The sequence below is a fragment of the Rhipicephalus microplus genome, chromosome 5 (assembly GCF_043290135.1).
Source record: "Rhipicephalus microplus isolate Deutch F79 chromosome 5, USDA_Rmic, whole genome shotgun sequence".
Classification (NCBI taxonomy): domain Eukaryota; kingdom Metazoa; phylum Arthropoda; class Arachnida; order Ixodida; family Ixodidae; genus Rhipicephalus; species Rhipicephalus microplus.
The window spans coordinates 152,773,136-152,795,642 of record NC_134704.1 but is presented as its reverse complement, the minus strand read 5'-3'; the positions used below and the strand labels follow the sequence as shown (position 1 = coordinate 152,795,642).

Sequence of the window (22,507 nt, the reverse complement as noted above, 5' to 3'; positions counted from 1 at the left end):
CACAAAACTGTCCCTCCCCTATTCCTTTCTCGCCTCGCAAGGCCAACGCAGGCAGCGTCGGCTAGTGAAGTACCGACTGCTCGCGCTGCACAACCGTTCACTGGCCACCCCCTATATATAGGCACTGGATCACGCGTTTGGAATTCAGTCAAGGGCGTCTTTACTTGACTTTCACTTGATGAGTGCCGGCGTCAACGTCATGGCCAGTGTAAACGTTAGCATCCACTGCTAGGCATCTACACATGATTTTCTTTAGGGGGAGAGGGGCTGAGTTTTTATCGAAATGTCCAAGGTTATAATAATATCACTCCCCAGTAAATAGATAGGACTTGGCCAAGTTCAAAAAAACGCCATACAATAGAGATTTCTATCAATTGAAATAAGCATTTTTGATATTTCTTGCACTTTTACCAATAATTATCTTCCACATTAGTTTTTCACAATGATACCATATTGCATATTTTTGTTTCCCAAGAGGTTACAGCCCGTCACATGAGGTCTTTTCAGAATATTGAGTGCACCACGTAACACTAAATATATTACGACAGTTGTGATTGTGTACGGCTTTTCAATTTTGCATGTTATTGTGTCAAAAATTAGTTTTAAAGCGGCATATTAGCTGTTACAGACACCACATTGATGGATTAGGAACAGTGTTGTATGCAACGGGTTCCTTAATGCATGGCGGCATCGGAGAGCAAACGTGTTTTCCCCATATCACCTTCACGAACGCAGTCAAAACTTATTACAGAGCTTAGACCCAATATCAGGTAAAATGTAAAAACGCACGAAGCCCTTAAAGTAATTTTAGTGACATGGAAAACTGTGAAGGTAATTGAGAGCCTCGTCATTAAAAAAGAAGTTGTTTCTGTGCTGCACAAATATGGAACACTGAGTGAGTTGGTTCGGGGGACTTGAACTGGTAAGGCTCATTACGGGAAATGAAAAACGTCTAGGACACCAATGGAAAAGGGCAGAGCGCTACATGCCCTCTTGTGTACGTCTACTCGGCCGTTTTTCCGTTCCCGTAATGGGCCATTTCGATTCAAGTTGTGGGCTGCAGTCATTTACTTGAATGACTCGACAATTCATTCCTGCAGAAAAGATTTCTTCTAAGCAAACCCGGCTATACGTGCATCCTACAAATCAGGACATGGTCCTGCTGACCTAGACAGCTGCCAGGCTGATTGCAATGGAAGGCGGGCACTGTCGTTCTCTTCTCTTTTTCTAATTTGCGGAACGCAGCTGCTTTTTTTTTCTTGAAGGAGCATTAGACGCACACCTTTAACTTTTTTTCTGATAAAACGATACAGTCTTTGGCTGGACGAAAAGCGCTTTTGGGGTTTGTTCCTAAGTTGTTGAGTTTTCAGCACTGTCTGATGTTTGACCAGTCATTCATGTCCATCACACGCTTTCTTCCCGTGCCCATTTGGACAGACTATTCAATAGGTGCTAAGACACTCGCTCTATCAAAACTCTAAAAGCCGGTCCCGCTTTTTAGATGACGGGTGGCTCGATTTGTCATATACGTCACCTTGGAGAACACAGGCAGGTTATTGTCCCCCTATTCTTTCACTTGCCTTAGAGCCAAGCCTGCGAGTCTTAGATCAGGTCGTCACCAACAATCGCGAAGCTTCTCGTAAATTTTTAGGGGCGAAACTTTTTATAGCGGCACCCGTTCGTCCCTCGTAGTCGTAGTGTGTAACAATTGTTACATTTTGACCTCCGAGGTGGTGCCGGTGGAAGATTTCTTCTGTGCGTTGTTGAACAATAAAAAATAGTGCTCAATGTACATTCCAATGACTGCTAATGAGGAATGAGAGGCAGGAGTATTCGGCTCTTAGTTAACGCGCACGCTGCGATCCTAATTAGCAGCCATTAGCATGTACATTGAGCACTTTCTGACAAGAAAGGATTGCTACGTTATACTCGCTGAGTGTAACCTCCTTAGTTTTAGAAAGGTTTAGCGAGCGTTGAGCCGCAGTACATGAATACAATGAACTAGTAAATATCATGAACTCGAGATGGTTAAAGGTCGGAAGTACATACGAAGCGCAAGCCGTAAGAAAGTAAAAGCCGAAATCTCCTGTCTTTCATTTCCCATTAGGAGCCATGGGCATATACATTGAGCACTATTTGGCAGGAAAAGGTTGCTACTTTATACTCGCTGGGCGTAACCTCCTTGGTTTTAGAAAGGTTTAGCGAGCGTTGGGCCGCTGTGCCACGAATAAGGTGAACTAGTATATACCATAAACTCGAGGTGGTTGAAAATGGGAATTAGACCCGAAGCGCAAGCCGTAAGAAAGTGTGCGTGTACCACCTCTCGTTTAGTCCCTGGAATGTCCGCTGGATGGCGGTGCTTCTATATGGGTAATAGAGTTACTGTATGTGCTACCTTTAGGTAGCATACCTAAAGGTAGCATATATAGTAACTTTTATAGGGAATATATGATGAAAAGATGCGAGATGATGGCACTTGAAGTGTTCAATAGATAGACGAACGGACACATAGACAGATGCATGGATGGACGCTTGAACAGGCGCAGGGGCGGATGCATGGACGAATGCAGGGACGGACGCACAAACAGACGCATGAACGGATGGGCGGTAGGACGCATGAACAATCACACAGACGGACGCATGGACAGACGGAAGCAAGAACGAATGGACGGATGAATGCTTCGCCCCACTCTCTATCATTCACTCCGTCGATATGGTGCCAATTTTTTTCCTTGGGACGGCGCAATCAAGCACGGAAAGTTGCTACTTATGCCAGTGGTACGCCTGAACTTCATCAAGAAACACACTAGTCCCGTTTTACGCTATATAAAGTGAAATACAGTGCTGCCATGATGTTTATATTGTTTTTCTCATAGATAGCTTTATCTTGTGTTTTCTGACTTGGTTGGGCAGGTTGAATTTTGTCACACCAAGACTATTCAAAAAGGTTTCAGCATCCAAAACTTTTTCACGAGGCTGCCACTCTTGCACACCACCAGCTGTGATTTTCCGTCTTTACTTGGTTTACTGCCTTTTACACTGACTTCACTCGCCTAAAAGGCACTGGGGTGATGAAGGAATGGAAATGAATCCTTTATGAAGATCATCAGCGCCTATCCTCTTACCAGTTATGTTTTTAGGAGCAGTAAGGCAATGCATATAGTTGGAAAAAACGGTACAAACGCACACATGATGCTAGAGATGACATTTTACCCAGCTTGGTGGGAAGGCGTAGAACTTTGGTAGACCAACGCCAGAATCGGGATCGTCAAGCTCTTTGAGTACTGAACAGTACTTATGAAAACAGCTTACGGTACCACTTCGGTTAAGAAGAAAGTCAATACTACAATACCTGTGGCTCCATAGAAACTGCGTAACATTTTGTTGGAGTGTCTAGCGTATGCCAATGAGCGTGCGCTCTATGAACACAGTATGTATCTGTTAAACCAAAGACCTTTATCAATTGACTGTGTCTTGGTCCCTTTTACCTCCTTCGCGCAGCAGAGGCGCGCGACAAAACTTTATTCATGTATTCGGGCAATATCGGTCAGCTCGACAAACTGTAGTGGCCCCTTGCAAACTCATACTAATTTTTTCAGCACTAGACCCCGCCCAAGAGACCAAACCTGTATGTATATTTACTTTTTTCTTCCTATTTTAGCTTTTTTTTCTCTCTCTCTTTCTGTCTTTCAGCCCTCCATCCCCTTTCCCACGCGCAGAAGCAAGTTGGAGAACATACGTCGGCTGTATCCTCTGCCTTTCAATAAACTGTTCTCTCTCTCTCTCTCTGATCGTTGAGTACACGAAATGTCCTTATAATTTATCTTGTCATGAAAAGTTTTGTTACAAATCTTTTTTTTTCATCAATAGTACATGACAGCACTGTTTTTCTGTTGGGGCTTTGTCTGCACCATAATATCAACAATTTGTGTGGTTTAACATGCCAAAACAATCATATGTATATAAGAGACGCCAGAGTGGAGAGCTTCGGAAATTTCAAACACCTGAGGTCCCTAAACGTGCCCCTAAATCTAATAACATGTACCTAACGAATTTTCGTTTCCATCGAAAATTAATTCTCCGCGGCCAGGATTTGATCTCGCATCCTGCGGGTCAGCAGCCGAATGCCTTCGCCACTAGACCACTGTGCCTGGTTTCTCTGGAATGTTCAACTCGTTCTTCGGGAAGCACTCACGTGCCATGGACATGCACTCGCCGTATGCGTGATGAAAGGTTCCGATCAATACCAAACGCCATAATCATCTTTTGGTTTCCTTGACATCCTGATTTGACACATCGATTCCTTAGAATACGCTACCTGATGTCATCTTTCGCTAGCGTTGATAATAAGAGAGTGAGAAGTTGGCATTGAATGTGGTGTCGCCGATGCTGCATGGTATCGGCCAACAGCTCTCGCTTCACTGCGTGCACGCGGCTGTTTCCCTTGATTCACCTTAGTTGTGCGCCTGGCGTATCTTGAAGCGAACACTCATGTGTAATGCCTTCTGGACCTGTGTTTGTATTTTCTTGCTCTAGGCAGACTAGTCCCACCTTCTCATGGTTGCAAAGTGGACACGCCGATAGTCACAATGATCTCGTCGATTACGCCGATCTATTCTCTAGGGGGCATAAAAATGCGTTCGCTCAGCTGCACTTTCCTTCAAGATATTGCAAATATATTGACACGAAAGCAATGTCACGCAGCAAGCTTTTTTTTTTCGACAACTCTCGGAGTGGGACCCTCGAAGAAGAGTGCGAGTGGACGTGAGGAAGCTGCATCCGGTCGGTCATGTGCACCTGGCCACACAAAGCAAACACGTCACCGCTGGAGGCCTCCGGAACGACCAGAGACGAAAATTTGAGATCGTGTATGCGCGTCGATGCCATTTCTCAGGAATGTGCCGTTTACGGGGGCAAGTGGTTCTTGACATCGGAAAAGTAAAGTGAGCCCAGCAGCTGTCTGCAGAAAAGCGCGACAATATCAGCCGTACCAAACAAGGGAATGCGATAAGAAGGGATTGCAAGGGATATATCAAAAATTAAACAACTGCCCTAGTTTTGTTGCGAAGCAGGATCCAGGCGACCACGTTAACTCGTGTTGCAATTGGTTAGCTTTGGCTCGCCTGGTTGGTTCGTAAAGCTGATTGCCGTTTGGAGAAAAACAGTGGTTCTACCACGCTCCTCGTACCCATGAATGCCGCAAAACTCCATTTGGGCAGCGACTTGGGCCCTTTCTAAGCTTAATGGAGACGGGTCCCACGAGGGACTTCTCCCAACTTCAGAAACCAGTCAGACAAGCAGTGGTGCATGCCATAATTTTTAATGTTTCGTATTTGTCATTTAGTACATTGTGTTAGTTCTAGTTCATCGTGTTCACTTCTCATTGCTTGCCAGTGTGGAGTCGTTCCCACACTTTTTCCACTCCCTGGTCTTCCGATGTGCCTAGCTTCAAACGACCCCAAGGTTTCTTTACACTATTTCATTGCATGAGCAGCGAAAACACGGAAAGCACAAGTAGTCCATTTCTTTGACAGACACACGACTCTATATGACGTTAAAAGCTGCTTGAAGACATTGTTGTCTATGTCGGTAGCTTCTTTGCATTGGCCTTCTTGTGCTTCGACAAGTAATCTATTCAAAACTCTCGCTCAGAGCCATACCGTGTCCCTGTGAGACGCACAGGAGCAGAGCAATGCGCAAGCGCTATCGGAGTCGAATGAAAGTGAGCAGCGCACTGTCCGCACGGCCCCTATCCTCCGTCTGCTGCCGTCATCTCAGATATGCTTGTGCATCCGGTTACCTGCAGTTTTGCATTTGATTTCTTTGGTCTGGCTACTGGAACACAGGCATGTTTTCCACTGCTCTCGAATGGCATAGCGCAGTTTCTCTGGCGACGGCGGTCGTCGCCTGCGCTCTTGAAGCGAGCGCTCGCAGCTGCCTGCGAGACTTCTCGTGTTGCTTCTGCAGCAGCACGAGAATTTCTCGCCATGCCAGTTGAACCACGTCGCTGTTGGCTGCCGCTAGAACGCATTCTTTCATGATTTTCAAAGCCAAATTTATATAATCATTCTTTTTTACAGTGCGAAATTGTGCTTGTTGCCGCCTATGTGATGAACGGTCTCCTCATTTTTTGCCATGATTAGAAAAAAATTGTTTTCCGAGTGAGCGGCCTTCAACAAACGTTAAATATAAAGTTTTCACATTGATATATCAGGCTCAGAACGTAATGCGGAAATGGTGCCACTCTATCGTGCGCCCATTTTGAGATGAATACCTGCGAGGTCGGCAAAAATAAACATAGTTGATTCACCCATCATAGGGACCGGTGTACAACACGAAGGTGAAACGTGTTTTCATAGAAGTTATTGGTTGTTGATAGGGTATCGGTATATGAGAGTTACTACAATGCCTATTCGTTGTATTGTACTGCAATGGGACAGTGTGCCGTCTGGCGCCTCAGATGTGACTCTTTCTGCGCTGACGGCCAGCGCTGCATGCCGGAGCGCATCGTAATACTGTGTCGCTACCTGTCGGCGCCCTCTAAAGTAATTTATGAGCAGCTGAGATAAAAGCCTCAGAGATTGGTACTTGTAGGTGCCGCGCTGGTTGTAAAATGTATGAAAATTATTAGAAAAAATGCATAAAGAAGTGAAGCAGTACATCATTGAGCATTATAATATTTATCAGTACGACTGCTTACCTTTCTGGCTCATGCACTCAAATAGTTGTCATGGAACTCGCCCGCTGCTAACGTTATCTTTCAGGGCCTCCTCGTTTATTTCGTTGCACGACTTGGAGTTAGTGTGATAGCGAAGCAGGTGTACATATGCGTCAAATAATAGCGATACGCTTTTTTTATCTCTTATGTAGTTAAAACCGTAATCTAGCAGACAACTGGGTCGTTGTTTTGCGATAGGAATTGTTTCAGCTAAACTACGCAGAAGCAGCTATATTTATCTCATTAAGGCATCTATAAATGCAGGATGTGTTTTCTTCTTACATATGCCTTTAATTTCATTTATATTGTCACGGGGTCGTGACGTGGCCGAAGACAGGAGACTTCGTGTTGGGATTTAACTGTTTATTTGGGCGAACCTATGCCCGGTAAATGGAAAGTACAATTACAGCAGCACTTTCGCACAGATAGCAGTCTCGGACTGATAGCGGCGAACGGAGCGTCGGCCTTCGATCAACAACTGACAAGCGGCGAAGCGCGTCGGCATTTATACTCTTGCCGTCAAATGTTCTAGCGTTATCACTGGCGGTGGCGTAAGTTCCAGAACAATCTGTACCGTTCGCACAGTGGGCGTGATCTTATCGAAATGATCTACTACAGTCCGGAACCTTCTCGAAAGCTGCAGGCGCGGTTTGCGCTGAGAATCGTGTGGTGTTTTGGGACGATAACAAAAACTTGGGAAATGGAACGTGGCATTGCCCTCCTCTGAAAAAAGGCATCGTCCCGATGCTTTAACTAAAGATGAAAGTACAATATTAATGCAAGAAAGTACAATGAATAAATTACGATACAACAATAATACAAAAAACACTGGTTCAGTTTGTTAACGCGCATGAAACGGCTTGAGGCGCGCGACATGGACGACTTCAGGTCGCGATCGGCGTCGTTGAGAGTTCGTGATGCCGTCGGGGACAACCTCGTAATCAAGTGGGCCGAGACGTCGAACCACCCTGTACGGTCCGAAGTACCGTCGCAGAAGCTTTTCACTTAGTCCACGTCGGCGTATCGGCGTCCACACCCAAACACGTTCACCGGGCTGGTATTTCACGAAGCGTCGTCGAAGGTTGTAACGGTGGCTGTCGGTCGTCTGTGGATTCATGATACGGAGACGCGCAAGTTGTCGGGCTTCTTCGGCGCGTTGAAGGTACTCGCTCACATCGAGGTTTTCTTCCTCGGTGACGTTGGGTAACATGGCATCGGGCGTCGTTGCCGGGCTCCTTCCGTGGACCAATTTGTATGGAGGTATCTGCGTCGTCTCCTGCACCGCCGTGTTGTATGCGAAGGTCACATACGGAAGAATGGCGTCCCACGTCTTGTGTTCGACATCGACGTACATTGACAGCATGTCGGCGATTGTCTTGTTAAGCCGCTCGGTGAGGCCGTTGGTCTGTGGGTGGTACGCTGTCGTCCGGCGGTGGTTTGTTTGGCTGTATGCCAAGATCGCTTTAGTTAAGTCGGCAGTGAATGCCGTTCCTCTGTCGGTGATAAGAACCTCCGGGGCGCCGTGACATAGGACGATATTTTCGATGAGAACTTAGCTACCTCGGATGCACTGCCTTTTGGCAGGGCTTTTGTCTCGGCGTAGCGGGTGAGGTAGTCGGTAGCTACCACGATCCACTTGTTTTCGAAAGCCGACGTCGGGAACAGCCCCAGTAGGTCCATACCAATCTGCTGGAAAGGTCGGCAAGGGGGATCAATTGGCTGCAGAAGTCCCGCTGGCCTTGTCGGCGGTGTCTTGCGTCGCTGACAGTCCCGGCATCTTCTCACGTAACGAGTGACGTCGGTGGTAAGACATGGCCAGTAGTACTTTTCTTGTATCCTCGCGAACGTGTGAGACACACCGAGGTGCCCTGCCGTCGGATCGTCGTGCAGGGCCTGCAGGAGTTCTGGTCGCAGAGCTGAAGGCACCACAAGGAGGTACTTAGCTCGAAGCGGTGAAAAGTTTTTCTTTTGTAGAAGACCGTTTCGTAGAGAGAACGACGCAAGTGCGCGCTTGAATACCTTCGGGACTTCGGCAGTCTTGCCTTCGAGGTATTCTATTAGGGTCTTAAGTTCTGGGTCGGCCCTCTGTCGTTCAGCGAAGTCGTCGGTAGTTATCGTTCCTAAGAAAAAGTCGTCATCCGGGTCGTCAGGTAGCGGTTGGTCGACAGGCGCACGAGAGAGACAGTCGGCGTCGGAGTGCTTTTTACCGGACTTGTAAATGACAGTAATGTCATATTCTTGAAGTCTCAAGCTCCACCGTGCGAGGCGACCTGAAGGGTCCTTCATGGTGGCTAGCCAACACAATGCGTGGTGGTCGCTCACAACTTTGAAGGGCCTGCCGTAGAGGTAGGGGCGAAATTTCGACGTAGCCCAGATGATGGCGAGGCACTCCTTTTCTGTTGTGGAATAATTTGCTTCTGCTTTGGATAGCGATCGGCTGGCGTAACTAATAACCCTTTCAAGTCAGTCAGCCCTCTGCACAAGAACGGCGCCAAGACCTACGCTGCTTGCGTCAGTATGTATTTCTGTCTCGGCGAATTCGTCGAAATGGGCAAGTAACGGAGGCCTCTGGAGGCGATGTTTAAGCTGCTGGAAAGCGTGTTCCTGCAGCGATTCCCACCTAAACTCCACGTCGGCCTTGGTAAGGTTAGTGAGAGGATCGGCGATGCGGGCGAAGTTTTTCACGAACCGCCTATAATAGGCACACAGGCCCAGAAATCGGCGCACGGCTTTCTTGTCAGTGGGCGGCGGGAAGTCGGCGATGGCGGCTGTTTTCCGTGGATCGGGACGAACTCCAGACTTGCTGATAACGTGCCCCAGAAACAAGAGCTCCTCATACGCAAATCTGCACTTTTCTGGCTTCAGTGTGAGTCCGGAAGTCTTGATGGCTTCAAGTACAGCTTCAAGGCGCCGGACATGCTCGTCGAAACTCGAGGAAAACACGACGACGTCGTCCAAGTACACAAGGCAAGTCTGCCACTTCAATCCTGCCAGTACTGTATCCATAACGCGTTGAAAAGTTGCAGATGCTGAGCAAAGGCCGAAGGGCATCACCTTAAACTCGAAGAGGCCGTCCGGTGTTATAAATGCCGTCTTCTCTCGGTCTCTTTTGTCGACTTCGATTTGCCAATAGCCAGTCTTGAGGTCCATTGACGAAAAGTACTTGGCGTTATGGAGCCGATCAAGTGCGTCGTCTATTCGTGGGAGAGGATACACGTCCTTTCTTGTGATTTTGTTCAGGCGGCGGTAATCAACGCAGAAACGTAGGGTCCCATCCTTTTTCTTCACTAACACCACGGGGGATGCCCATGGACTCTTGGACGGCTGGATAATGTCATCCCACCGCATTTCATCAACTTGTCTCTTCATGGTCTCACGTTCTCGCGTCGAAACCCTGTACGGACTCTGATGGAGTGGTCTGGCATTTTCTTCGGTTATGATGCGATGTTTCGTGATTGGGGTCTGCCGAATTTTTGATGACGACGAAAAGCATTCTTCGTATTGCAGGAGCAGGGCCTTGAGCTGTTCTTGCTTATCGTTCGGAAGTCTGGGATTGACGTCGAAAGCTATGGGAGGGGCTTGGTTCCTCTGAGCAGGTTCCGCAGAATCGGCGAGGGCGAAAGCACTGGTGGCTTCGACAATTTCTTCGATGTATGCGACCGTTGTTCCTTTGTTCACATGTTTCTCTGTTCCATGTTCACATGTTCACATGTTCCTTTGTTCACATGTTCACTCATTGCTGAAATTCATGAGCATAACCATTGCTTTGCCTCCCCGCAGCTCTGCAATTCCTCTTGTGACGCGAATATTTCGGGTGACCAACAGATGCTGACTTCCTTCAATGACGCCTTCCAAGTCAGGTGATTTAGGAGCGCTGACTGAAATAAGGACGCTTGAGCGAGGCGGAAGGGTGACTTGTTCTTCCAGCACATTCAAGGCATGGTGTCCTGACGGCGTGCGCGGCGGTAGTGCTTCTTCTGTGGATAACGTTATTGACTTTGTTTTTAGGTTGATGACAGCACCATGGAGGCATAAGAAGTCCATGCCAAGGATGACATCTCTCGAGGCACTCCTTTTCGTTCATGTACCGGACGCCCCCGTCAAGCCGTGTACCCAGCACCTCCACCAGATGTCACGGGGTCGTGACGTGGCCGAAGACAGGAGACTTCGTGTTGGGATTTAACTGTTTAATTGGGCGAACCTATGCCCGGTAAACGGAAAGTCCAATTACAGCAGCACTCTCGCACAGATAGCAGTCTCGGACTGATAGCGGCGAACGGAGCGTCGGCCTTCGATCAACAACTGACAAGCGGCGAAGCGCGTCGGCATTTATACTCTCGCCGTCAAATGTTCTAGCGTTATCGCTGGCGGTGGCGTAGGTCCCAGAACAATCTGTACCGTTCGCACAGTGGGCGTGATCTTATCGAAATGATCTACTACAGTCCGGAACCTTCTCGAAAACTGCAGGCGCGTTTTGTGCTGAGAATCGTGTGGTGTTTTGGGACGATAACAAAAACTTGGGAAATGGAACGTGGCAATATCATGGGACTACTTTACATAAAGTCAGCACAAACGTCGGTAATGCAAATTTGAATTATATGCGCTGGACACACTGTTCGATGATGGCGCCCTACTGGTGGCGTCATCGCAACAGCGGCCACCACGGTTCCATTCATTTGCCGTCAAGACGCCACTCTGCCTCATTCCAGTACAGCATATATTGGTGCAGCAGTGAAGAAGTCATGGTCTTTTGGTGTTTAAAAAATAAATATTCCTTATAAAAAATTTGTATTGGCGTGTTTAGTTTATTACAACACTAGTTCACTTGCCTATACCATACCCGTGAACTTATTGGTACACTTCGCACCGCTGCACCAGTTTCTTCAGTCCCTTTGCACAGAAGTCGGCCGCCTGGGAATTTTTAGTAGTTTGAGTTGGTCGGTACGCGTTTTTGCTACCCAGATTAAGCGCACTTTGTGAATTACGAGCTTTTTGGTTTCAATCACGGGAGTTGTGAAGCGGTCAATAAAAAGAAATCTATCCGGGAGTCTACAAAGTATCAGTCGTTGATATTATCGCAACTTTCGGTCTATTTGTGGAACCGTTTCATTCGTCGCGATGCAGAGTTCGCCACTTTGTTCTCCGTTGTGCAAATCGTGCAGCCATTTGTAAAGTAGCCGCACCATTTTCTGACCTCGCCTTTGCTCATCAGTATAGGTTTATACACTAGATACAACTCCCCATGAGTTTTAGAGCCTGCTGACCAATGAGTTGCTCAAATCTAATTAAAGCTCGGCTTCCCAACTGGCGGGAGCAATGTTTCTCGCCATAAATCTCATATTCATTGCTCACCAAGCAAACGGCTACTGATTCAGAACAATAATCTGTGCACCCGCCTGAAGAATGCACGTATGGCCCTCCACAAGTAAATGTTATTCTGACGCCTACATATTTAAATATAAGTAAAGGCCCATACCTTTTGAATAACCCTTGTATATAGAAAGACAGAGAGGGATGGACAAAGTGCACTCCTGCATGCCTAAATCCCCATCAAGCACGAAAATGTTGATTCCCTATACCGCCACTGTGGCTGGTATTCACGCTTCTCGGCCCATCCACGCTGTGCAGCCACTCCTGGCACCGACCCGGACGTGGACGCAGTGGTTAACGAGCTGGAGGAGTACAAGGTCGTCGTTCGCAACAGCCTTGGGTCTCACACGCTCTTGATGGGCGCCACGATCAAGGCGGTGGACCCGAGATACGAACCCGGCTCGCCAAAAGGGTACGTCGTGTTCCGGACCCAGCGAATGTTTCCTACCGACAGGCGGTGGTTCAACTTTAGAAGGTAAGTTCTTAAGAAGGTAATTGCATTAACGAAAGTTACAGTCATTTCAACACTTCCAGACATTTCTAGTAGAGTTTCAAGATTATGTTTCATGCATAATGATCTCGAAAAGCTTGAGGTCCACTTTGGAGGTGTTTAGTGGTTACGTAGCCTTACTCCTGACCTAAAGGCTGACGGTTCGATTCTACCCGTGGCAGGGACGATCACATGGAGCCGAAATGCTACAGGTCTGTCTCCGGTGTGATGTTAGTTCACGTTAAAGAACATCAGATTATTAAACCTTCCTGGAGCCCTCCAACACTGCTTGAAGCTCAAGCGTCCCCCAAAATATTTCTTCTTATGTTTACTATGGCGTTTAAACAATGTCCGAATTGCCTTATACCTGTGTCAAACAACTCTTCAGAATGCCATCGAAGAGATGGTCACTTGTCAAGCACGAGCTGCCACATGGCCGCTTACGAAGGTCGGCAATTCAATAGTCTATTCAACGGAGTACCCCAGCACTGCGTTGAAACGTCGATAGCCACTGAGGGGCGGAATCAGAAACACCACCGACCTTACGTGAGCTTGTGCACACGATTAGAAAAAAATATGTAACCAGTATGCTTTGAATGCAGTATGTGTGAGTGTTGTTAACGCTTTATTAGATAAAGTTTGTCACTTGGGATGTGTTCCAGTTCTTAGACAGCACGTAGACAGTCTAGAGAGACTTAGAAGACAGCAACGAGCCCATGCTGTCCGTGAATTGGAACACTTCTGGACGGCTTTTACGCGACGATGCGCCACTTCGCGTCGAAAAGAAAATGTCAAAGTGAACAAACGTAACACTTGTATTTTCTGGCTTATTTTGTGTTAAAATCAAAAAAACATTATACGTTACGTACATTGAGCGTCTGAAAAAGCATCTGCTTGTGTGAAGACGACCATTCCGGCGAGATTCAATCTATCTGAGCGATTCGCTGAGCTGCCATTTTGTTTAGACAGCAAAGTAGCCAGCATCGTATTTTTGTACGAAGTGGTTTTCTCGGAGCTGTCTATGTTACCGGATACGTCAGAACTGGAATGAGATTTGAGATGGCTGCCGTCCATTTAACTGTCTACGGTGAGTACTGTAACACATCCTTAAAATGTATGAACTGCGCAGACTCTTCACAGCAGCCACGTGCCTGTCTTCGACGTGCTGTCTGTCTCACTGTGTATCCCTCGCCACATTTTCACCTAAAACCTAAAAGCAAAATGTGCAGTCATAACTACGTATACACACTTTATTCAAATGTTTAAACAACATGAACAGACATATCATAGTCTTGAAGTGGGCGTATAATGTTCAACATTAGTTGACATATCTGGTATGGAAAAAAGCTCCCGTAGCGCCACACATATTTTAAGACAAACGTCAGGACTATTCAACGACCATTCAAAACTGTCATCTAGCAGCGCGACAACTCCATCGAGTCGATTGAGTTGTGGCGTGTCGACGACCATTGAATGGGTCGCCTTCCAAAAGGGCCTGTGTGATTCAGAGAGATATTAGAAAAGTCTGTAGTGTCAATTTCATCGCCATTCATCATTATTATACTTTCTAGCAACCGCTTCGCGCCTTTTGCGCAGCTCAGGCGGAGCTCGGAACATAATGCGCTCGCGCTACTTGCAGCACGCATGCTGAAGCCGCCGCCGCTCAGCTTCGGCAGTTCCGAATAAAGTGGCAAGATCGGCCCGATCGCGTCGGCCGCCTTCGCGTCGTCTCACGTGTCTCTCGTTGCAAGCGCAACAACAGTATGCCACTTTGTAGTAGAGTTACCGAAGAGTAATCAAAAACGCAAAAGTAAGAGCCCCGGATAACACAATTGAAAAGTTGTACGTTTTGATTACCTTGTCTTCTCGAGGTGAGGCACATACCGCATTGTTATATAACATCCCGGCCTGGGAATACGCCGGCCCAGTGCTTCCTGAGTTACGTAGTGCGTTTGCCAGCGTAGATTTAGTCATTTCAAGAAAACGCGAAAGCAAAATAGAAAACAAACGGAGCAAAGGAAAACACAAGACAAGTGCTTGCAGCCGACTCGCATCTTAAAACCCCAGAGAATACTCTTTATAAATCGCTTACGTTCTGTGTGATCTGCTCCAAAAAATACCTGTCAAATTGATAGGGAGAACCAAGAAATATCCGAATTACAAAATCACAAGTCTCAGCTTCCCCGCAAACACGAAGCAATGAAGGAGAAGAAACGAAATGAAATGCTACTCAAGATAAAGTTAGCAATCGCATCATATTTGGCGTATCTCAAACAAAACGCGGGGGCAAAGCAGCACAGCTGATGCAGCAAGCGAAGTTACATTTCTGTCGATTCAACAAAAACTGCGATAATAGCACAACACGTACATATGATCCACTGTGAATTCAAGCGCAAGCGACCTTGTGCGCCCACGCCAAGCTGGTCAATGTGTATAGATGATCAAGCGAGAGACACACAGCTCCACTTCCGGCACCCTTCTATGTGGCTTCCGCGAGACAAAATCGATTGACTTATATGTGGAGTTTCACATCCCAAAACTACCATATGAGGATGAGAGACGCCAAACGGGAGGACTCCGGAAATTTCGACCACCTGGGGTTCTTACACGTGCACCCAAATTAGAGCACACGGGCTTACAGCATTTTCGCCTCCATCGAAAATGCAGCCGCCGCAGCCAGGATTTGATCCCGTGACCTGCAGGTCAGCAGCCGAGCACCTTAGCCACTAGACCACCGCGGCGAGGCAACCGCGAGACGGGGCGGCCAGCGCCTTTCATGTCTCTGTCGCGATCCTCGGAAGTGCTCGCACGTTTCAGCTCATACATAGAACATGAGGCCCGCAGTCTGATCTTATCTACTTAGACTTCATACGGAACGTTACAGAGAGATAAAAAGGTACCTGGGGTGTCTCTTCTATTCTTTTATGTCGACAGCTAAATAAAAATCGCCAGGTGCACTCTTCATTATTACGTTTAAAAAGGAGGGACCAGTCCGAAGAGTGGTTGCTTCTAGTGTCAGTGAGTCAAAATAAGGACGCCAATTAAAGTGCGCACAAAACTGAAAAGAGTTGACAAGCGCCACAATCTATTGTTTTATTATACTGTAGCGAGAGTGAAAGACGGGACGGCGGCCAACGTAGTCGTGTCGTTTTCACGCCACTTTATTCCACGTCTGAAGCGGAGCCTCGTGGCTTTCCACGTCCGATACGCCAAGTGCGCTAGCTTGTTCTAATCCTCGCGCAGCTCGAGCTAGCATCAGCTGCGCGAGAGGCGCGGCGCAGTGATTGAGAAATGATGATGGTGATGGTGGCACTACAGGGCTCCCCCCCCCCTCGCGCTTTGCGCGATTTGAAGGCATATGAAAAAAAGAAAGAGAGCGGTAAATGCTATATACATGAACGACAATCCATAAAGTGTTCATTTGGCAAGTCCAAGTTGTCAACGTTTATAGGCCATCGGTAAGCATTGTGTCTCCGGTGGGCGACTCTGGGAGAAGCGCAAGGGACGAAGAAGGAAGTGCCGGGTCGCTGTGGTTGCCGACAAGCGGGTCTCAGGATGACCTGGTCGGACAGGCCGAGAGTGGACAGTGTGTCGCGAGGTCATGCTGCTAACGTCGGCAGAAAGTCGGCAGTGCGGGTTTTGACGTTGGGGTCGACGCAACACAGACCTCAAAGTTGAGCGGCGTCTGACGTGCCGGTATAGATAGACGTGCCGACGCACGCAGGAACGTGTCCTAACAATGCCGCCAAGTGTACGGTGGGTAGTCGGGTACACGACTAGTGGTAGGACATTGCGTCGGACAGGCCGAGTAGGCGCTTGCGCCGTCTTCAGGGCGGTGACTGCAACTCGTGGCTGCGTAGCAGGGCGGTTTAAAAGTTGCCGCAATGTGTGATGCCAAGCACGTCGTCGTCGCCGACGTAGGGTAATGGGTGGTAGACACGTATGAGGTATGAGCGTCGTCGCGGTTGTGACACACGAGCTGGCGTTGTGGACACACGTCTGGTTGTTGCTGTCCGGAGGCAAAGGCTCCGGGGAACGGTGGTGGTGGAACCCAGTCAGCGTGGGCTCGCCCGGAGTATTGGACGGGACACCTGTGCTCGTGTAATGACCTCCGGTAGTCCGCGCACGAGAGTTGGCGTGCAGGTCTGCATAATTGATGGCTGCCTCTAGCCAACGCACCCTAGATTGCTCCACCACGGGCGTGATATGTCTGGTGAGCTCTGCCTGAAGCGGACCGGGCACGTCGTCCTCAAGCACGTCAGTCATAGTCGCAGCGTCTTGGAAGCTTGGCCGTGGTTGACGGCTGGTGGCTTTCACTTCAGCTGCGGGAAACTGCGAGGACGATGGTGGTCGTTGCTGGCAGGACGTGCAGAGCATTGAGGCTGGTTGACAGTCGCCTTCGGACATCGGGGAGGGTGAAGGTACCGCAACCGGGAGGTGAATAGCGGGCGTGACAATGCCCGTAGTCGTGGTAGCCACCAGGGCGTTCGGTGATGTTGCCGTCGTAGAACCTGACGTGTCAGCCGTGTTGTGAGCCATGGAGGTCGGCCGAGACGAGCCGGTGGTAAGCATGCCTGCAGCGTCGTCGGCCGAGGGCGATGAAAACACAAACCTCGTGGCTGACTGGTTGCATTCAGCCCAAATGTCGAGAACCTTGGCGGATGGGCAGTCGGGCGCAGGACACGCGTCGCTAGTGGCCAGACGAGAGGTTACGTCTCGTTCATCGGACGTTGTTGAAGGCGAAAGCTTCGAGGTCGGGAAGTCAATAATGGGCGAAAGGTCACCCGTGCCAGGCTCCGAGGCGGGTGGCGAGGTGGTCGTCATGAAGTCTGGTGGGGCCACGGTTGGTAGCACACGTTGCGACGCAGTGACAGCCCCAAAGTCGCGGGTCCCTGGAAGTGGTCGGTACGTGAGGCCGTTGCGGGCGAGCACCGCAGTGCAGAGGGCATTGTAAGGCTGCGGGCTGGTGCTTGAAGTGGCAGAGAGATGACGCAACTCTACCGGAAGGGCGTCATGATGAATGGCGTGCATCAGCGGCTGGTCCGTGACGCCATTCAACGCAAGAACGGCATCGAGCTGCATGAACCATACCTTGGGGTAGGTTGATTGGAACGGCGGCACTGGCGGGCAGAGTTGCGGAAACATGGCAGCGGGCCGCTCGGCGAAGGGCGTGTTCTCCGGGTCACCAATGTAGCGAGAGTGAAAGACGGGACGGCGGCCAACGTAGTCGTGTCGTTCTCACGCCACTTTATTCCACGCCTGAAGCGGAGCCTCGTGGCTTTCCACGTCCGATACGCCAAGTGCGCTAGCTTGTTCTAATCCTCGCGCAGCTCGAGCTAGCATCAGCTGCGCGAGAGGCGCGGCGCGGTAATTGAGAAATGATGATGGTGATGGTGGCACTACAATACCATCAAACTATCGCCCGTGTGTAATCCACAAACAAACATCATGCATTTACCTGAAGCCGTAAACAAAAATACATAATAAAACAAATAATCTGCTTTTGAATACTATGTGACCACGTCTACCCAATCGCTTGCTCATTTGTACACATGACTAGGTACGGTGTACTGATATAACTGTCACCCTGTGCTTGTTGTCACAGGACGACATAGTTATTTTTTTATTACTCAGATTTCATTTCTCCCTAGCGTTTCCGTATCTGAAAAGTGTGTTTCCCACCTGTTGATATTAAACTTTGCCCTCAAGTGCGCTCTTTATTTATCAGCGCTAGAGCATGTTCCCGTGCTCGGTCGCATATGTATGGGCCACTTTGTCATATATGTAGGACTCGGTACAAGACAGATGTATATTCCATGTAGTATGCCGCGCAATTATGTTTCGCTCACCCATTGGCGGATGGGCAGCGTTTTCTCACCATGTTCAAAAAAGTGTTGTGAAGCCGCTCTAATGGTTGTCTCAAATGCAAAAATACGGCACAGGTAGCTACACACTTACTTTTTCGCATGCCATTGATTCGCGTAATTATAATATGTCATGATGTTCTTGTTCCTGACCACTTTCCTTCTCTTAGGGGCTTTATTGGGAGCACTCGATGGACATTGTTATGTGCCAAGCAAGCGAGCTCATTCGGATTTGCTAAACCCAGAAGACTATAGAAATCTACGTGCATGTGTGATTATGGTAAAAAGCTTGCACTTATAGTGCAACATGCCAATGAAAATTCTAAACGTTCTGAAAAGACTTAGATGCTAGTCTTGGGGCAATCCACATACGCAGCTAGTTCTCTACGCAGGCTTAACCATCATGCGTGGGGGCAGGTGTCACAGACGTTACTTCCAGAATTTGCATAGTAATTCCAGGGGACTGTTGCACCTTGTTTGTCAGCATTGGTGCCATAAAAAAGTATGGTGGTTTGGCCTAAATGAACAAGCCATATTAGCAAAGCGATGCTCAGGCAGCTGGCAAAAGCAGCTGGTCTCCCTGAAGCAATGGAGAATTCAGTAGCTGTGATTCGTGTGCATTTTTTTTCTTGCGCAGGCACAAGCTCTTGGAATGGTGGTCCTATTCGGTGCCGATTGGCGTCCCACGCGTAATTTGCGGCTTCCGCGATGACGATGGGATCGTGCAGAGCGTGAGGGAGTTTCAAGTGCACCAGATGCCCGAGGAAGCAAGGGTCAGTTGCGTGTCCTCCCTAAGCTATGAGGCTAAGTGACAAACTTTTTTATATGCGAAGCATTTTTTAGTGAACATCGGCAACTTTGAGTCTATCTATCTATCTATCTATCTATCTATCTATCTATCTATCTATCTATCTATCTATCTATCTATCTATCTAGCCGCTTACGTTTGGGTGCTCTCGTTGTCACCTCTTAACTTGGCGTGAATCAAAATTAGCATGGGAGGGTAAGAAGATTTCACGAACATGACGCGCTGGTCAAGAAATGAATAATCTCACAAGCCAGTCACGTACGTTGTCAAACACTTCCCTTCAGACAGCGGCACATAACCACGGGCGGGTATGTGCCGCTGGTATGCGGGTATTCGCCACAGGTAATTGATTTGTGGGGTTTAACGTCCCAAAACCACCATATGCTTATGAGAGACGCCGTAGTGGAAGGCTCCGGAAATTTCGACCACCTGGGGTTCTTTAACGTGCACCCCACCACAGGTAATTGACACTTAGTATCTACCTAGGTACGAAGAGAACGCACACGGGCACTTTTAACGCGTAAACATTATGAAATACCCGACATTTGTATACCGTCGATTCAACGATGGCATAGCATAAATGTCAGTGTTAAGAAAAACCTGACATAGGCAGCTTTGACCCCCTGTTGAATGCAAAGAATAAATGTCAAGGTTCCAGCTGGAATATAATACAAGCATTCTACGTGGTAATGAAGCATTCTACCGCAGAGCTATTCCAGGTCTCGGAACTACTTTTCAAATAGCCGCTAATCTTCGTGAAACCTCAATAGTGATTGCAGTGCTGCCTACCTAATTTTATAAAAATTACATATGCACTCCTTTGATACAGCCGTCACGCCGGGTTAACGTCGATTGTGATTAGTTGCCATGCGCTGAAGTTGATTCATGCAGCAGTGTCCGGGGCCAGCATCCTCGCGAGCATCAGCGCTTCATATCAGCTCTTGGTGTTGCTAATACGCACCTTCCACTTGACATTGTTGCGCAAGTGCATACAACTGGTCATATGAACATATGCAACACTTCAACATATGTCTGTGCGTGCAACATTTGTACATATATTTACTACCATTCATGACGTGTCGCTGAATAAAAAATCTGCAACTAGGTCACCTTCCCTCCTCATGCTTCGCATAACGTCGATTTCCGCGTACGTGGGTTTTGCCAAATTTTTAATAAGCAACAATCCTTAGATATTATTAATCTACAGTATAAAGTACATTTCTTTAGGCGCATATTAGCATTATAAAAGCAAGTCGTTTGTTACGTTAACTTTTAACAAGTCAAATTTTCATGGAAAGTATGCCTTGCGCGAACACTCCTAACTCAAGTTCAGCTCACTGAAAAAAAATAATTTTCACATGCACATAAACAGTGCATCGGCCTGCTAAATCAAACAAAACGAAGGATATATCGTAAATATAAAAATATAGTAACTAAATAACCCAAAAATGTACGCTCGAGCTAGGGGCATCTTCGTGTACAAAGCTGCCATTTTTATCTTGTGGCATGATTTTGCTTATTGACGTTCATTGAATGCCTGCTAGAGTGATAAAAGTGTGCCAAGTTTTAATAAAAAATCTTCAACAACGAAAGAGTTATGACTGCACGCGTGCGACAAAATGCGATAGATACAAATTCCGAAAAAAAATACAAAAAGCAAAATATCTGATTCAGGTGTAGCACCTACAGATGATCAGGAGAGCTGAAACGCTGAATATTCATTTCCAGTTCCTTTGTAGAGTTTACAACTGTCTACCTTTTTTGGAGCGGCAAATCACTTTTTTTCCTAGCTTGTTTTGCATCATGAGTGTCATGATAGGGTGGTTTCGTGCTGCGGTGCTTATCATTTATAATACATGCTTTTCCACTGTAATGGTAAGGCTCGATCTGAATTTGCTTAACATTATCAAATGTACTTCTGTTTCGAATATTAAAATGTCACCCATCGTCAAAATTGCAAATTTGATATTTTACAGGATGACGTACGCTTCCTAGAGCATGAACAAATCTTTTATAACTTTACACGTTCACCTAGTAAGAAGTTTACTACTTTTATGATTGAAAGTTATGTCCTCGCATTGCTTTTATAACGTTATGACATGTTTTCACTTAATATGATAGCTAAATAACCTACAAAATACTGTATATCAATCTAACTTCATAGTTCGCACAAAACTGGCACTTTCATTTTCTGTCTTGTATGGATTGGATGGTCTAACACATTTGTCTTACCTTTTAAAAAAGACAGCGCAGATGGAATATTTATACAGCACAATGATGGGCAATAAATTTCGCATCTAAAGTAAGTAGGAACTATGAAACGACATTTTTTAGCAAAGATTTCACTTCTCCACTTGTCCTCATACCTCAGGTAGCCCTTAGCTCATAAGGCTACTCCTAACATGATGAGTACATGGTAGAACACACAGAAACCGTGACACGCTGTCACTGCCATGAAATCATGTTGTATTCCTATACGTTGCCTGTGTATGTGCTACTATCAGTATCGATGAAATATTTGACACTCACCGGTCCCACCCGGAGCCTTAAGTTTTGCTTCACCGACGTGACGGCTGCCATCAAGAACATTGTGATCACGGTCCATTCCTGTAGCTGTGGTCGCAGTAGGAGTGGGGCAGCCGGAAGCAAATTATTTAGCAGCTCCGTTAGGTGGGCACTGATGAAACAGCGAAGATCTTTGGTTACAAAGGAGCTTTCGGTTCGCCATTTCGCTAGGCTCGTTGAATGATGTATGATTTGAATGCAGTGACTTCAAATTAATTCGAATGAAGTGGGTCTAACCAAGTGGGAAATAAGTGGGTGAATGAAATGTGAGGAGTGGGAAGAGTAGTCAGGAGCGTAGTTGGGACGATAGTTATAGCGCCACAACACAACGACGACACAGAGACAAGAAGGAACACGAAGGACGCGTCCTTCTTGTCTTTGTGTCGTCGTTCTGTTCTCGCGCTCTAACTATCGTCATGTCATAACAACTAGCCCAAACTGCCACACATCTAAGCTACGTAGTTGTGAGTTGAGGGAGTAGTCTGGTGAGTAGTGGTGGTGGGCGGGGTCGCACATATTCGAAGTGAGGTTGACCCACTTTTTGTGGCACGCACCCGTTTACATCTTTGATCGTCTCCTGGCATGATAGGCTACCGAGAACAGCTTCGCTATTGAAAAAAGTTGATTGCATACAATTTAGAGCTTTCTGGTGGCCTAATTAAGGGCACCGAAGTATTTTTCGTTATCGTGAG

General features: G+C 47.4%; 1 protein-coding gene across 2 annotated transcripts in view; it reads left to right on the top strand.

Annotated features, from left to right (window-relative positions):
- Window positions 1-22,507, top strand: part of LOC142817979 (decapping and exoribonuclease protein-like) — a 202,764-nt gene that overhangs the window by 151,153 nt on the left and 29,104 nt on the right. For both annotated transcript variants that reach the window (XM_075896084.1, XM_075896085.1), the window contains exons 2-3: window positions 12,347-12,563; window positions 19,080-19,215. In XM_075896084.1, the coding sequence (XP_075752199.1) occupies window positions 12,347-12,563; window positions 19,080-19,215 (353 nt within the window). The remainder of the gene's footprint in view (window positions 1-12,346; window positions 12,564-19,079; window positions 19,216-22,507) is intronic.